The sequence below is a fragment of the Neodiprion lecontei genome, chromosome 1 (genome assembly GCF_021901455.1).
Source record: "Neodiprion lecontei isolate iyNeoLeco1 chromosome 1, iyNeoLeco1.1, whole genome shotgun sequence".
Lineage (NCBI taxonomy): Eukaryota > Metazoa > Arthropoda > Insecta > Hymenoptera > Diprionidae > Neodiprion > Neodiprion lecontei.
Genome location: NC_060260.1, coordinates 24,392,789 through 24,409,028, shown reverse-complemented (window position 1 = coordinate 24,409,028; position 16,240 = coordinate 24,392,789). Strand labels below are relative to the sequence as shown.

Genomic DNA, 16,240 nt, shown 5'->3' with positions numbered 1-16,240 from the left:
TCGAACGTCTAGGGGCGCTGTAAGTGCTTATGAAGAAGTTATAAAGTCATGGAACGTGAAAATGCGAGCAAATTTAGCGGCGCTAAATGATAAAATCACTGATGCATGTACTGAGACTATATCAGTGGATAAAACCAATACTGTCCTGTACTGGTCAATATTTTGATACGACAGTAATTTCCACTCTTTTTTCAGAATGATTCCATTCGTGAGTATGCAAACCAAAGGATAATTCCGACACGGGATTTAGTGAGACGTATGAATGCGATCCCCGAATATGTAATTTACGTCTCTTGAATCCTGAATGTGACAGGTATTCAGGTACGTATGTGACCTCTAATGAACCATCAAGTGAAAAGAGATGCCTGCCGTTGATACTATGCTTCAAAAAATACAGAAGATGCAAATTTACCAGCTGTGAAGTAACTATACTTTCTGACGTGATAGAATAACAATGTTTTCCATTTCATTCTTATTTTAGGAGAGTAACAATGACGAACTTTAATATCATGAGATCCATACTGGTCAATGGCAGTGAAGAAGTTTCAAAAATTAACCTGGATAATTGCACCGAGAAAGGTGATAAATTTCGGCCAAGAATTCCAGATGTAACATCTGCTCTTGCTGCATCTTTAACTACCCTATTGTGTCGTAGGATCTCTCCGGCCGCACACCAGCGCTATTTAGTCAGAACAAATCTCATTGTACGTTTAACCAGAGTTTCGATCTAATTGCAATACTGGGTGTTTTTATTTGGACTCGTATCGATCTGTTTCAGTTCGAATCAATTGTTATTTTTTATGCACTTAAAATATTGATCAACCTAGCTTGATCCACAACTCATAATAAGGTCTTGAAGAGTAAATCAAATTTGGTAAGCTATCGAACAGTACAAAATGGCAAATTTAAGTCTAAATATTTGACAGGTTTATATTAATTTATTCTCCAAACTCCAGGTAAACAAAAACTTGAGTTCTTGATTAAGCTGACTGATCAATCAAAACTTCGCATAAATTATTCTTTCCTTTCGTTGAAGCAGATAACAGTAAAGTCATTCTAGAATTCAAATGAGCCAAGTCATTTTAACACTAATTAAAAATGGCCATATATGTGTAATCTGATTTCGTTGTTTTGTTTCATACTTACATACTTATTACTAAAATACTGCCAGATTTTACGAATTGTGACAGATAGTATATTTGACAATAGTTTTAATTTATATTACTGTAATGTTACATGAACAATCTATCCTAGTAATACAATACTGCAATCGGTCTCTGTAATAATTATTTGTTCTTGTAGGAACAGTTACGCGACTGGTCACGAATTAATAGCCGCTATGAACAGATGCACTCATTTACAGATGGTGAAAGGACTACAAAGTTTGCGATAAACTTGGTGGAGAAGTACCTGACGGAAGATTTTATTGCTAAACAAGCGTCTGTTAGTGTTTTAGTTAAGATAGGATTTGTCTTGATTGATATGAAATTAAATATTCCAATATTTGATTTCAAATTGGACAGTATTATAAATAGAATTTTGTATTTGGATGAAACAGATGATAGCAACAGATTTTTAGACACTTTGACTGAAAAATATGACAGTCTATCACTTGCCCTGAGCACAATCGAAAATATATACGTTTGCAGATCAACCAAGCTAATCGAAATACCAATTGTAGATCTATTTATGTTATTCAATGCTAATCACTCAGAGGGTAGTCTTGATTCAGATATCATTGAGAAGCATATGAATCCTTCCATCAAACATTGTTCAGATGATGTAAATTGCAATCAATTACTCAAATATAGCTCCAAATCGCCACGCATATTTCAACTACTATCCAGCGTAATGAAAGAAATGTTCGCATACACGAATTGTAGTGAAATGTGTGTTAATTTCATACAATACATACTTAATCACATAAGTAAACTTTGTGATGAGAAAAAACAAAAAATCTTAGATCTTTATCCAAGAAACTTACAGTGTGTGGTTATTCTTGTAAGAATAGAGCCTAATTTACACACAAACAATTCCAAGGAGTATGTCATTCAAATGCTAAAACGCATTTATAGTTTAAATAAAGAGGAACTTTTAATATTGCTCAGCCACTTCCCGGTATGGCTCAAAGAAGTCTCAAATTTGGTACCTTATAGCGATAATCCTCTGTCCAGGTGACATCACTTTTCTAACTAACCAGTATCACACAGTGCATACTCCAAAGGCCGATGTGCGGTCAGTTAAACATCGCTGCCAAATCAATGGAATTAAATATCTTTGATGATAACTGTACACTACCACAAATGTAAGATATGTAAATGCTGCAGTGCTAAAATAAGAATAGGTATCTGAAACTTTAACAAATTGAAAATCTGCTTATGGATAGTATGATATATAAGTAGAACTAGTTCGCATAATTTGTAGTAACTGTTCTTATAGCTACTTTACCACATTTTACATTCAAAGCCTGAACTTTTTAAAAATATCACTTGTTATAGTTAGGTTACGTCGAATATTTGAATAAGGATTATTCCTCATTATAAAGTTGAAGCCTGTAATCGACCGCCAATACGAATTGTTAGAAATTTAATAAATCACATTCATTTTGCAACCGAAACCCCTGTAAACCAATTCTCAAATTTTGTAATTTTTTTTATCCGCGTTTCGGTATGTTGACATAACGAAATTAAACCTGGTATCTTTTTTACGCCTGTCCATAAAGTAATTTCCAAAAACAGATGACATAGAGTCAACAATTCGAATTGTGAGTGGTTTCAGGAAGAACATACAGATTAAAATTTGTAAGATTACTTTACTGAGGAATATAGTGTGAAAACGTCTGATGTTTGGCGTACTTACTTACCGTAAACCCATCTCATGTATTACAATCAAATAAATTAAAAAGTTAAAGGTATATACATATATACCTTTATATTTTTACTTACATTGGTAAAAAGTCATGTTTGTCCGTACTGATGTGTATAAATTTTACATCAAATTATATTTAAAAATGACACACATTGTTGTTCCGCCAAATACCAATGGTACTAATATCATTTGTTAAAGGGAAGAATTCAACACAGAGTATAGCCATACATTAATAAGTACGCAAAGAATGTCATACGTATGGATGTGAATTATTGATCTGTAATTACTGAGAGGACCATTGTACTCAAAATTTGACAGCTTTGTGATTATGCAATTTAAATGAAATGGTATATGATGTAAAATTGAACATAAGTAACATAGTGGTTTAATTGGAATAGATAGACTTGCTGATTGTACGTCCAGTACATGTGGAAATTGAGCATGTTCAATGACTGTAAATGTTATGCACATATGAATGACTAAGATTTCTGACATAATTATTTTCTAAGTTATCATATGGCATTATGTATGAAGTGTCCAGATGTGAAATCAAATGACGTAGAACATGACAATTAGCATGTTAGTTTCCTCGACAATATGTCGTCACTCTGTAACTTTCGTTCAATTTTGAATTGCATAATGTTGTGATAAGATCAATTTTCTGTAACTGCAAAGATGTGGTAAAATTTATGAAATCATCTAAGTAGCACTAATTTGAACTCAAATTAAGTTATGTAAATGATTTTCCAATCGTAATTGATCATTAATTATGCAGTTGAGGCATAACATATCATTATAAACTAAGTAATATTTTTTTTCTGCATTCTTGGTCTGAATGTAGATAACTTGGTATTGAAGCTGAGTCATGACAATAAAATACCTTGTTATCGTGAGATTTATTAAAAATTGAATGAAGTGTGTTCCGAATATTTCTAACGATATAGGCATCCGCGATATGATAGGTGCAGGTCTTGGTATTCTCTACCGTGACTCTCATAGGCATTAATGAATGGCTTATTACGAATGTTGCCATGATTATGGATAGACGATGATACAATACATATTACTTCACTAGAGAAATCAAATGGTTCGTTTTGTTTTTTTTTTTAGGTATATTTCAAAGTGAGACATCCATTACATGGCAGTGACGAGCTATTTTTTTCTACAAAGATCATCATTCATTTTTCTGTTTTCCGAAGTAGTTGTTTCTCGTTACAAACTGACATGTTACTTTTTATGCCTTTGGTGTTAATCAACTACTGTCATTCACAAATACACCGATTTTAATACAATGTAACGCCATAAACGAATATATTTTCCATAAAGTTTCATAAAGATGTGAATATTCAACAATTATGTGACAGGCCAGAGCTGTGAAATGTGCACAGAATATGTGTCTTAGAACATCTATCGTCTATACCAACCCATATCATTCAACTTCATAGATTTATATTTATTTGTCTCTGTTTAGCATTTATATTATTTACACTACGTCGTTCACTTTGGAAATCGGTACATTGTGCTTTTATCGCATTTCATTTTATTCCAGAATGAAACGTTTGTTCGCTTCTTAAAGCCCGTTGTGCTGATCTTTTTTTACTTTAAAATACCCACCTACCTGTCGTCAGTTTCGATTAGGATTTCAATAGGCATATATTATATAATTATTTGACTAGCAAATTCTTGCTTAATGGCAACTTTACCTTCAATCAATTTTTTTCTTTTCTAACTACATCAACACTTGAAATATGTTATTTATATCTCCTCGTCACCTAATTTTTGGCAAGCTATTGACCAAGGAACTTGGACTAATTATTCATTGGTGTTACTTTGACTGCATTTACTACCATAGCATGTGTAAATGTTATTTGGACACGCTTGCGCAATATGGCTTGTAATAGCCATACTTCTGCACTTGTCGAACTTGAATTTCACATTTCAATAATACGTCTGATTAAATCAAACTAATAAATGTCAATTAATTTATTTAAATAGCGTTATCGGTAATAGGGAATAACAAAATAGATTTGATTTACCATCAAACTTATTACGGTAAATAATTTTAGCGGAAATTGATAGGATTTATAATTTATAAATCACAAGAACGGTTTCAGCCTCAAACGACACACAGAAATTTTTCCATATGTTTAATACCGAAAAGTATGTAACCAATAGATGCGTCATATACTAAGACCGAGCTATTAGAAACATGAAACTAAAACCAAATGTTAGTAAAATTTGATATCTCACTATTACAAGGGTATCTTGTATAAAGTGTAGGACACACAAGCTATACCAATTTTGATTCCTCAATATTGAAATAAAATTATACATCCAAGCGTAATATAATGATTAAATATCTGTGCTTGTTATTTTCGTTCGGAGACGAGTATCAATTATTCAACACCCAATACAAATAGATTCTTTTTTTTTCAAATATACTCCTACACCCAAACTATACGTACGTAATTATAAAAGATTATGTGTAATCTATCATTTTTATCTATCTTCTATTGTGTTGTAAACATTTACTTCATTCGTATTTACCATACATTTTTGTAGTACTGATATTTTTCCATGGTGCCACATTAATTTGCTACATAACATACAGCATCATCAACTTATCAATTTTTTAATTTGTTATGAATTGAAAATAATTAGCTTCAATGTTCAAATTCGATGATCGAGTTAGTTTATTTGCTCTATTTCATTGCAGCTTGTAAGATGTTGAGTTTGAATCGGTTAGAGAATTTCTTCATCCTGATCATGTACGCCATTGAAGTACTCAATTCAGTCCTCTCTTTTTTTGTTGTGCGTTTATTTGAGCAAAACATATTCTACATGTCGATGCAAAATGCTATATTGCAATATCATTTTGAATATTGAATGATTCAATATTTGAATATTTGTCTGTCCATACAAGTAAAATATGTTTTATTTCCCTGCACATATTTTTGCAATATTGGAATTTTTATTCAGTTGCTTTAAATAAGGTATAAATAATTCAACAGGGAGATGAGTTGGTCTACTGAATTCTTATAGCGTATCATATATCAATCATGATTCCAGGTTGATATAATTTTTTGGAACATTAATTTTAATGTGTTAAAATGAATTGGTTATCAACTCGTAATGTTACTTCTTTTGGAAAAAAAAAGATTTCAGAAATACTTTTACACTTGATATGGATAACACGAAGAAAAATTATACTGCGTATATTTGAAAGTTCAACGTATACATTACGAGGCTTCGATTAAAAGAACCAATTGCCCGGACAGTACAAAACGAAACTCATCAAAATCATGACTAAATGACACTTTACGATCCGTTTTATGTATGACGTCTAAAAGTTTAAAAAAATAATTGGATGAAGCCCAAATTGCAATGCATGGAAATAAGAAATAATTTTTTCTCTCGCCATTGAAGTTACGAAGTTAGTATTTTATAAATATAATCCACATAGAATAAGATATGAGAAGAGTAAACAAATTAATCTTGACTTCGGATTGTTGGCTGAGAATTGGTGGAATGGCTTGTATATTCTAATGAATAAAGTTAGGAAGTTTTGCATGTTTCACAAAAGCACAACGTATTTTGAAAATTGTTTGAAATGCAATGTTGAACATGTGCTTTGTTTTATTGATGCAACCGTCTAGCGTTTGATATTAATTACACTGGAAAATTCAGAATCTAAAACAAGTTATACAACATATTTTATAGGATTTCATACAAAGAATTAGTGTTGTGATAATGAGAATGCAAGTTGAAAACGAATTACGTAGACATATATTTTAATAATCAATTACACATAATTTATATGCAAATAAAATCAGTGAAAATATATAAAATAAACATCTTTATTGAACCATGCTAGCTACAGAACTGAACATGCATCTAAATATTTCAAACTTAAGTTCAACGTGTCCTGCTATTGAGAAACTAAACAAGATACTGCTTTTTGCCATATACCTTTTCCATAATACGGCATTTAATAGTTATTATTCGATTGGTCCTCAGATAAATTGAGGAATTGGAATATGTACCTGGATTTTGAAGTTAATCAGTAACATCTCCATGCAATATTGCCAATGTCATATCTGTAGTGAATGCTACAAGTGGCTGATTGACCATGATGATTGGTTGCAGATATAGGAAAGGGGTTTGTAAAAAATGATGTCTCTTTACTTATAAATTTATGATCCTACCAATTTCGGCTTTTGTTTGTCACAAAGCAAAGAAACTTTACAGTCTAACTTGAATATCATTAATTTCGCCTCGTAAGAATATAAATAATAGCTTGACTATCATAAAGCTGGATTTGTTTTTTATTTCTTTTTTTTAACAAGCTGCATTGTCAGCAGAAACATTCAAACTCTTCATGTAACAATTATGTCTGTTAAACAAAGCCATAATTATAACACTAAATAATTAATAAATCATATTCATTGTATTTCAATCTTACTTACTGCCCGTGAATTCCGTAAAGAAATCTACCTTGACGAAATAAATTTGTTGGAAACTTTTCTGGTCATGCAGATTATTGTGAATTTCTTAATCAAAAAAATAATCTGCAGAATAATGTAAGATTACATTATCACATTGAAGAGACTAATTGTTTTTCACGGAGAACTAAATTTGACTCAGTCTCTCGAAACAATATATGATTGACATCAAAGTTGTACATCATCATTTATTTGTTTTTATACCAGGCTTAAATTCATCAAAACATGGCAGTTGAAAATCTATAAATTATCAATAAGATGAGACTATTGAATGGATATGGAAGGAAACGAAAAGAGCAGGGTTCATGTAGTTGTGAATTAATAATTTCTGCGCTATCTCCGTCAACAACTCGACTACTTTGTCATTTTTATGAGCATCAGTGTTTAAACGTCGATTTTTACGCTCTAGTGCTTATAAAAACTAACCAATATTCGCGTACTTGAAAGGAATATTACTTTTTACTTCAACTATCCCCGTCAAGTTTGGTATATAGGAATTTTTATTCGATCCATTTTTGTGAACTTCCATCTCATTATCAGAAAAGCTAGTTGTATTCTCATGGAAGATTGAGGGATAAACTGATGATCGTGAAAGCAAGTCAAGTACAGATGTTGACTCACGGTTAATGGATGTGATAAAAGTAGTATGAAGTGTCAATGAATTTCCAATGCTTTAGGGCCTCACAGTGACATTTCACTTTTGCTTTTTGTTTTTTTAATTCAACTGCAACCTGGTGAACAAATAAGCATTACATAAATACGAATGATTATTAATGAGACAGTGTAGGAAATTAAAATCTTAGAGATACAATTGTAACATCAAATATGCATGCACTGGTTACGAGTTCGTTCATTTATTGATCTTTATTTTACTTCAAAAGTTACATATTGATGATTTGATAAGAAAAAAGCAATAGCATCTAAGGACTTTTCTGTAGTAATAAAATTTTCAATTCAAGAATTTACACTTATAATATATTTTGGTCGCATCGTGTACACATAATACATTCAAATATCATATATATTGGTTTCTTTTTTTCATATTAGAAATTCAATCTACACGTGGTTACGCATTAAATCAATCAAAATGAGAGTTAAATTGCATAAAATAAGGAATAATTTCAGTTAGATTTTAAATAAGAAATGCATGAAATGTATTTAAATTTTATGTTCCATTTAATTCACCCTCTGTCTCAACGAGCTTTTGGACCATGATAGTTGAGTCTGTATTATTTCGAAAAAATAATTTTTCTGCACTTATAAACAAGATTCAACAATGTTTTAGTATTATGTTATAACTTCTTACGAAATAAGTCCTTATATGGTTTACTGTCATCTTATATTGTACAAGCATACTCCCATGCACACACACACATAAACATGAGTGAAATTCACAATGCACACTGCATGTTATGTAACTCTTGAAATAAGAAGATATGACGGCTGAACACCCTGTAGTATTAGTCGGTTTCATTATTATTGTTGTTATTATTGATTTTCTTGTTTTCTTATATTTGTTGCAAGAGTCAAGTATCACATAACAACAGTTCAGTATGGCAAAAGTATGTCACAATGAGTAATCGTTGTGGTGATTTCATATTCATACCATCTAAGAGAGGCACAAAATTATTTTAAACTATTAATATTTATAGTAGATGAATACTTGTAACAGCGTACTAATGAAGAAGTACGAGTTTTTGGGTGATGATATCGTAATATTGACGTTTCACAGCTGCAGAACATAAAACAGATGATAATTACTTATCTTTCACGATAATGATAATGATATGGGTGTGTTTATGGACAATGCATATGGACATTAAATGGGACTAAGAATGAAGCGAGCTGAAGTAGTTGTATATTGATTGAAATAAAAATTAACCAAAAACAGAGGATAGAGAATGTGTTCTCTTGCAGATGCATTGCTGTTAGCGAGTGTTCGAGCCATCGAATTAACTGATAGCTACTTCTTACTCTATTGTCGGTAAACTGTCAAGCAATAAATTTGATCATACGATTAATTACAGTGCTACATTAAAAGAAAAGAAGTGAAAATCCGAATTAATTTACAATTTTTTTTTTTGCAGTATTAAATTCCTATGGTAAATTATAAATTTGTGAATTGTAATATTAATTTAAGTGGCCAGCACTAAGCTACCTACCTAATTACTCAAAATGAATTCAATATTTTATAATCGAATTCCTTTATAATTATTCATAATCAATTAATCAATTAAATTAGCTTACAATAGAATATACAGCGTAAAGTTATAGTAGCTAATTATTAAATCTTCCAAGTTAATATATTATAAAAATATTTAATTTCAAAGGCAATGTTAAAAGAGTCTCTGTTTTATTTTAACAATCAAAAGAACCAGACATTTGATCCAGTGAAATTTCATCGAGACATAAAATAGCGAAATAAAATGGAGGCTAGTTTTGAAATTAATGAGAACAGAACTCATATAATTTTTTTTCACCTTTCTCAAGATTAAGTAAAAACTTGATGATAGAAACGTTGAAAATATAGAACGCTTTTTAACTTTATGAACCATCACACATGGAGGTGACGATTTTCGAAATTTATAGCTTAGTATTTGTAATACAATATAAAGATTATCAGCCATGAGTTTGAAAAACTCTTTCTCATCTCATCCTCATCATTTTCGGTTTATTCATCACGCAATTTCCAATATGTGTAGATTTAAATAAGCAGTAAAATGATAACTAACGCAGTCATTTTATATTGTGTTATCATACCAATTCACCTGATCTTTTTATATTGAGAAACAGAAATAATTATATTCGTCATACGGATTCAAAAGTAATTTATCCCATTGCCAAATGAATAATAATATTCATGAATATTTGTCTGATATTTCTTATACACGTGTAAACATCTTTGACTATAAATCGTGATAATAGTAAACTGTAAACTACAGCGGAGTTCAATTAAATAAAAATTGAATTTCTGATAGATGATTCTCATGCATATCAAAACCTTATGAAATATATGAATCATAATAACAACAGTTGATATTATGCATAACTTTGTGTGCATGAAACGAGAATAAAAAAAGATACGATTTTCAATAAACAGTAACACACTATCGATTTCATCGTTTTCTGTTTTCTATTTTGCTCTTTTTTTTACTTTTGTTCAATTTTTTTTATTTTTGATCTTTGGGAAAAGATGCACAATTTTGTAACGAGATATACTAGACCAATAGTCTATGTGTCGATGTAAACTATGTCTTCATATATTTTGGTATCGCTACCAGATAATCGCAGAGAACAAAAAATCTACGGCGACCTAAAGTGAACGAAATTTCATATTACTTCAAGTTAATATTATCATTACCAGTTCTCTATGTGAACATAAAACATTTGGATGGGACTACGATCGTTTCAATTATTTTCATAATTGTCTAACAACTACTCTTGCTACAATTTCGAAAGAGTTTCGTATCATCATTAATTACTACTTATCAGATAATTGAGGTGATGACAGATTGTATGAATTCTATTCAATCATTTAGCCAGGCATTCAAATTATGACGTTTATACCGTTAGAAAACAGAGTTTAGTTATTGCGTCACTGTCATGTCAAAAATTGATAATTTGTATAAAAGAAAATGAAACTACGTGCACCTTGAAACAAAAGTGTTACAATGTCAAAGAAGCAAGGAGGAACTTAAGAAAACTTAGAAGCAATTAAATCAATCGATAACTCTAATTAAACTTAAGCATAAGCCTACTGGCGCTACTGCCATGTAATCCAATAATATTAATAATAATAATAATAATAATTTATTATTATTATTATTATTATTATAGTGTGTTGACCGATGTGAAAAATCTCAAACAAAAACCAGACTACTTTCTAATGGCGACCACTATATGAAAATTATATTATTATTATAACTATCACGTAATAATATAAATTTTTAATAAATGTAGCAATAGTAATATTACTTCAGTAGTATTTCTCACTAGACACGATTCAACATATAGAAAGTTTATCGTTATTATCATTTATAATTATTATCTTAAAGCTGTCTAAGGACTCTCTGCGTGGCAGGAGTTAATTTTGTTTATTTTTATATTAATTTGTTTTACATGTGTGTTTCAGAATTTAATGTTTGTATTTTCTTCCTGCATTAGTTTTATTATTTTATTTTTTTGTTTTTTTATTTTTCTTGTATTTTTTTAACAGGTATCTTGTCCTTATTCAGGTAGATGTTTGTTACTGCTTAGAAATTTGTATATATAGTCATAGATCACAATGTCATACCAGCTTAGAACTATCGATTCCAACTTCTCATGGCAACTTTCACTAGCCAATTAAATTTCATTATTTTCATGTTATTGAATTGATATTACCTTTGGTACTAATAAATATATATATTAGGATGGCGCAAAAAAAAATTTTTCATACTATTACCCCTCAAAACTTTACTTTTGTTTAAAAAAAAAAAAAAAAAAAAACATCCTTGCATCGGCCGAGCTCTGTATCTCAACTACAATTGACGTCCGTGTCGAACTTTGTGGAAAAAAAAAAACTTACAGACTATTAGGATTGTATTGCGAGTTTTTTACTAGATTGCTAGATTTTTACTTAGAACTGTGCAATAAGAAAATTTGTTTAGTAAATTAAACTTGAGTTTTCAATTTCAAATACAATCCTATTAGTCGGAGTTTTTTCTTCCAAAAAGTTCGTCATAGACGTTAATTAACTGCTTTAATTAGAAATGTCCAATGAGCGGCAGATTCCCATTGAGCTACAGAACTCGGCCGGTGCGAGGATGTTTTGTTTCTATCAAAACATAAGTTTTAAGGGGTAGGAGTATGAAAAATCTTTTCTTTTTTTTTTGGAGACATCCTAATATCTATATCTATATTTATATACCAGACAACAAGACCATGCACTGCCTATCTTAAATTTATGAATACTTCACATTACATCAATGAAGAAATGAAGGAACAAAGGTACACAATATTGTATGGTAGCAGCTTAATTCAGGTCCATTTTCCCTACATCTACATTTCCACCTTGGCATGATTCTTTTTACTAAAAGGCGCTGTCACAGTTTCGCTTAGGGTCTTGGATTTAGAGCCATAAAAAAAATTCACGCAAGATTGTGAAATTATGTCATGCCATTATCATTTGAATGCACCAGGGTTTGAAAAAAATTTTTTAATTTTCCCTATTGTTATTTATGATTTCAGTACGCGTTCGTTTATCTGTTACAGGAAAAACTGGAAACTGAAGACAAATTTAACTTATGGCGTTTCAAATCATAATATGATGTACCTAAATACGTTCCAGTGAGAACCGGAATGAGTTCTGCAGAATGGAATTCTTTTTAAACGCTGTTGGAAGTAAGGATAAAACAGTTTCACCTTTCAGTACTACTTTTGATGCTCATGAATCAACAGCAGGTTATGTATAATTATGTTTCGAAAAGTTATTATAATCTCACGTTCCCTACAATAGATCAATAAATAGAAGCATGCGTCTGTCGAGAGCAATTAAAAATGATCAAGAAATATATAGAATGTGATCGAACTAGAGTGTATTAACGACGAGCTTTGTAGGTATCACACAGATGCTAGCAGCATGAGTTTAACACTGTATGGACAGGGTAATGCAAATTATCAGAAGTGGGTCTTTGAATGAGAAAATTTTAAACACGTATTAACCAGAGAAAGCAAAAATAAATGGGTCATGGTTCCTTTTTCGATTAAACAGAAACTGGCGAATATACAGTAAATTTAAAACTACACAATATGCCCATGCCCATACCCATGCTAACGCATTTCTCCATATTATGAAATCAGTGAAATTCAATTACTCGTAACACTTGAAATTATCTTTTTTGACAACTACGAAAAAATGCAACCTGATTATTTAGTGTTCACTCTCGAGGGTGGACTTGAATCGAGCTTCTACTGTACATACAAATGTGATGAAATTTATTCTTCAAAATAGTGGCATGTATGTCAATGAAATTACCAGGAAAAAAACAAGCAATGTAATTTTCTGCAATTGAAAATGCAGAATAAAAATAGTATTTAAACACATGTATAACTCGTTTCATAGTTTGAAATTTATTCATATATAGATATTTCCGTATGTATTCAATACAATAAAATTTTAAATCTACTCATTTGCCAAATTTAAGATGGACAGTAGTCTTGAGTTGTTGAGCTAGTTCCGTACCTCTCAATTTCTTGTAATTAATGAATTTATGAACATGACTCCTACACTATCGAATTCAGACCAGCCGAAATTTAATTTTGAAAATACGAAAAAAAAAAACAAACAACAATCGAAAAAAGAACAAATGCTTAATTACGATAGATATATTATTGCTAAGAATAGAAAATAAATAGAATATATGTATTCATCTCTCCGAAAATAAGGTGCATTCGATGCACAATTTTGATAAATCTAATTAAATCTTCCTATTATTGTTCATAATAACAATTCTTATCGCACCAATTGAATGATCATCGCAATGAAAGCGTGTGTCCAATGATATAAAAAGAAAAAAGAAAAATATACATATATATTTTTTCCTTCTTACTCAGAAAGTAATGATAAGCATAGCATGCAGTATTTATGGAAGTTTGACAATTTGAAGATAACTCCAAGTTTCCTTTTCTGTTTTTTTCAATCCATTTGTCCTTCATACTCAAGTACATTCAGGTTTTTTGCGTTTTCAGACTGAAGTCTGAGGGCCTAAGTATCTGTAATAGTTTTAATCGATTTGGTTATTCCTTAAATTCACAGAAACTTAGGTCCGCATGCGTTGGCATTTCGTTACAATATAATATAGATTCTATATAAATAATATGCATTCATATAATATACCTAGTATGCGGTTGCATTGAACGTGACGTCACGTAGATAATGTTTTAGGTACGCTGTACACACCATTGCACACACAATTGTTTCTTTTTTCTTCGTCTGATCTATATGTATTATACATATGTATGTACCGGTATGTAATGACCTATTTTTTTCCTTAAATTTTTTTTCTTTCTTAGTACAATTCGGTGGAACGTAATATATAAATATAATATATATTATATAAATTCATATCGGTTTAATTTTTACTTTCCTATATAATATAACATTATTTTAATCATAGAGATGTTATTTTACTTAATAAACAAGTGTGGTGTGTGGTGTTGTATGGTCTTGCATCAGAACCCTTCCTATGTAATTTTTAATTACTTAATTCATATTTTTAATTATAATTATCCAGCTTAATTTAATTTACTTTTACTTGAACTTTATTATAGTTTATAAATATTTAATGTGTGATCGGGTACTCGTTTCAGATAAAAAAAAAACTTTAGGCTTGTTAGGATTCCGGAATTTTGATAAGTTTCTCATGCTGAAACAAGCGTCAGATCGTAAGATGGTGCGATTTTATATATCGTTAGGGTATGCAGTACTTGCGTTGATGTTGTTGTTGTTGTTGTTGTTATTGTTGTTCTTTTTGTAGTTCTTCTTCTCGTGTATGCGCTCGTAATAATTATTAATAACAACTATATATCCATAAATTCTGAACAATCAAATTCAATTGTAACGTAATCTTTGCTACAGTTCATTTCCTAACAGGAATCCATTATATTTCTTTTCAAGTAAGCGAATTCAACAAGTCGAATCTAGTCATTAATTAAATACTACGAACAAACATTGTACGTTTTCAACTCATTGCACAGATGATGCCAAGAATCAATGAATGTGTCAAGCATAACAAACATATAAACGGGATGAAATAAAAACAACCATGAGATTTAAATGGTTCACTTAGTTTACAAAATTGCGTGGTTGACTGTCATCTAACCGGCGATAAGTTTCATTTAAAATCTTGTCGGATAGTTGTAAAAATTAGATACACTCAAATAGAGTTGAGGTTTGATAAACATTAGCGTGTTTATTACATTCTTTGAATTGGAGTGTTATTTTGATCATGTCGAAGTAATAAAAAAATACAATGAATGAAAGAATATTGTTGGATTTTTTTCTTATAATAATTTTCGAAACATGTATGGTAATTGACTGGACTGCTTATTAGGAAATGAACAGTAATAGTAATACTATCTGCATCTATTAATTCCGCGTATTATTCATATCTGTTTAGGTAATTTGTTATATAGGTAGCGTAATATTCGGTTTCTATGTACACGTTTGGGCTGGTACTATTCGTAATTTCATCGTTATTAACCTCTGTTCGAATGGATCCGAAAATTGATTAATATTATTTCATAATCGATCCTTTCTCTTCACCGTTCTGGTATCGATGATATAAACTGTGACGAGTTTAAATTTTTTTGTTTGTATTCAACGGTTTCAGAACGAATTATTCTTTCAATTCAAAAGTTAAAGTTAAAGTCTTTTTCACTTGAGTAGTGGGGAGTCTAAATTAGGGTTAGGCTGTTGCGATGAAGACGGTGATGGTACTTGCGCTACCATTGTTTTTCCATCTGCCAGATTGTTTCCACCAATTCCACTACTACCACCACCACCGATCCCAACTCCTACTACTCCTACTCCTCCTCCTCCTGCTCCTCCTCCTCCGCCTCCGGCTCCGCCGCCTCCACCGCCGCCGCCTCCTCCTCCTCCTCCTCCCTCCTTCATTTTTTCACAGTAGTCCGCAAATATATCTCTGAATCGTCCCCATGACTTCTCTGGTACGGTAATCGCTGTTCTAAAGTTCGTTTTTACCTAAACATCACAATTTAAAGATCAAATTGCGGAAGAAAATGTTTTTTTTTTTACGTGCATAAATTTGCGTTTTTATGAGTTTTCATAAAAAAAAAAAAAAAAAAGAAGAAGAAGAAGAAGGATTGCA

The 16,240-nt window shown here is 30.8% G+C and overlaps 2 protein-coding genes across 8 annotated transcripts in view; one reads left to right on the top strand and one right to left on the bottom strand.

Moving 5' to 3' along the window:
• On the top strand, nucleotides 1-8,597 carry LOC107227546. 4 transcript variants are annotated; one of them, XM_046731962.1, is made up of 4 exons: nucleotides 1-19; nucleotides 196-321; nucleotides 482-704; nucleotides 1,303-8,597. In XM_046731962.1, the coding sequence occupies exons 3-4, from the start codon at nucleotides 492-494 to the stop codon at nucleotides 2,176-2,178; spliced, it is 1,089 nt and encodes a 362-aa protein (XP_046587918.1). In that variant the 5' UTR covers nucleotides 1-19; nucleotides 196-321; nucleotides 482-491; the 3' UTR covers nucleotides 2,179-8,597. The 4 variants fall into 4 exon arrangements, with proteins under 4 accessions (XP_046587918.1, XP_015524214.1, XP_046587922.1 ...); XM_015668728.2 differs by having other exon boundaries at nucleotides 2-107; XM_046731966.1 differs by lacking the exon at nucleotides 1-19 and having other exon boundaries at nucleotides 26-321; nucleotides 482-579.
• Nucleotides 6,706-16,240, bottom strand: part of LOC107227531 (transcriptional activator protein Pur-alpha) — a 27,656-nt gene continuing 18,121 nt past the window's right edge. For 3 of the 4 annotated variants that reach the window (XM_015668708.2, XM_046731986.1, XM_046731979.1), the window contains one exon: nucleotides 10,507-16,113. In XM_015668708.2, coding sequence (XP_015524194.2) covers nucleotides 15,787-16,113 — 327 coding nt within the window. In that variant the 3' untranslated portion in view covers nucleotides 10,507-15,786. Of the gene's footprint in view, nucleotides 16,114-16,240 lie in introns of all 4 variants that reach the window. The other variant, XM_046731983.1, reaches the window with a different exon arrangement.

Coding starts and splice junctions, on each gene's coding strand:
- LOC107227546 (XM_046731962.1), top strand. CDS start 492: ATGACGAACTTTAATATCATGAGATCCATACTGGTCAATGGCAGTGAA. Junction 705..1,302: donor TAGTCAGAACAAATCTCATT/GTACGTTTAACC, acceptor TTGTTCTTGTAG/GAACAGTTACGCGACTGGTC.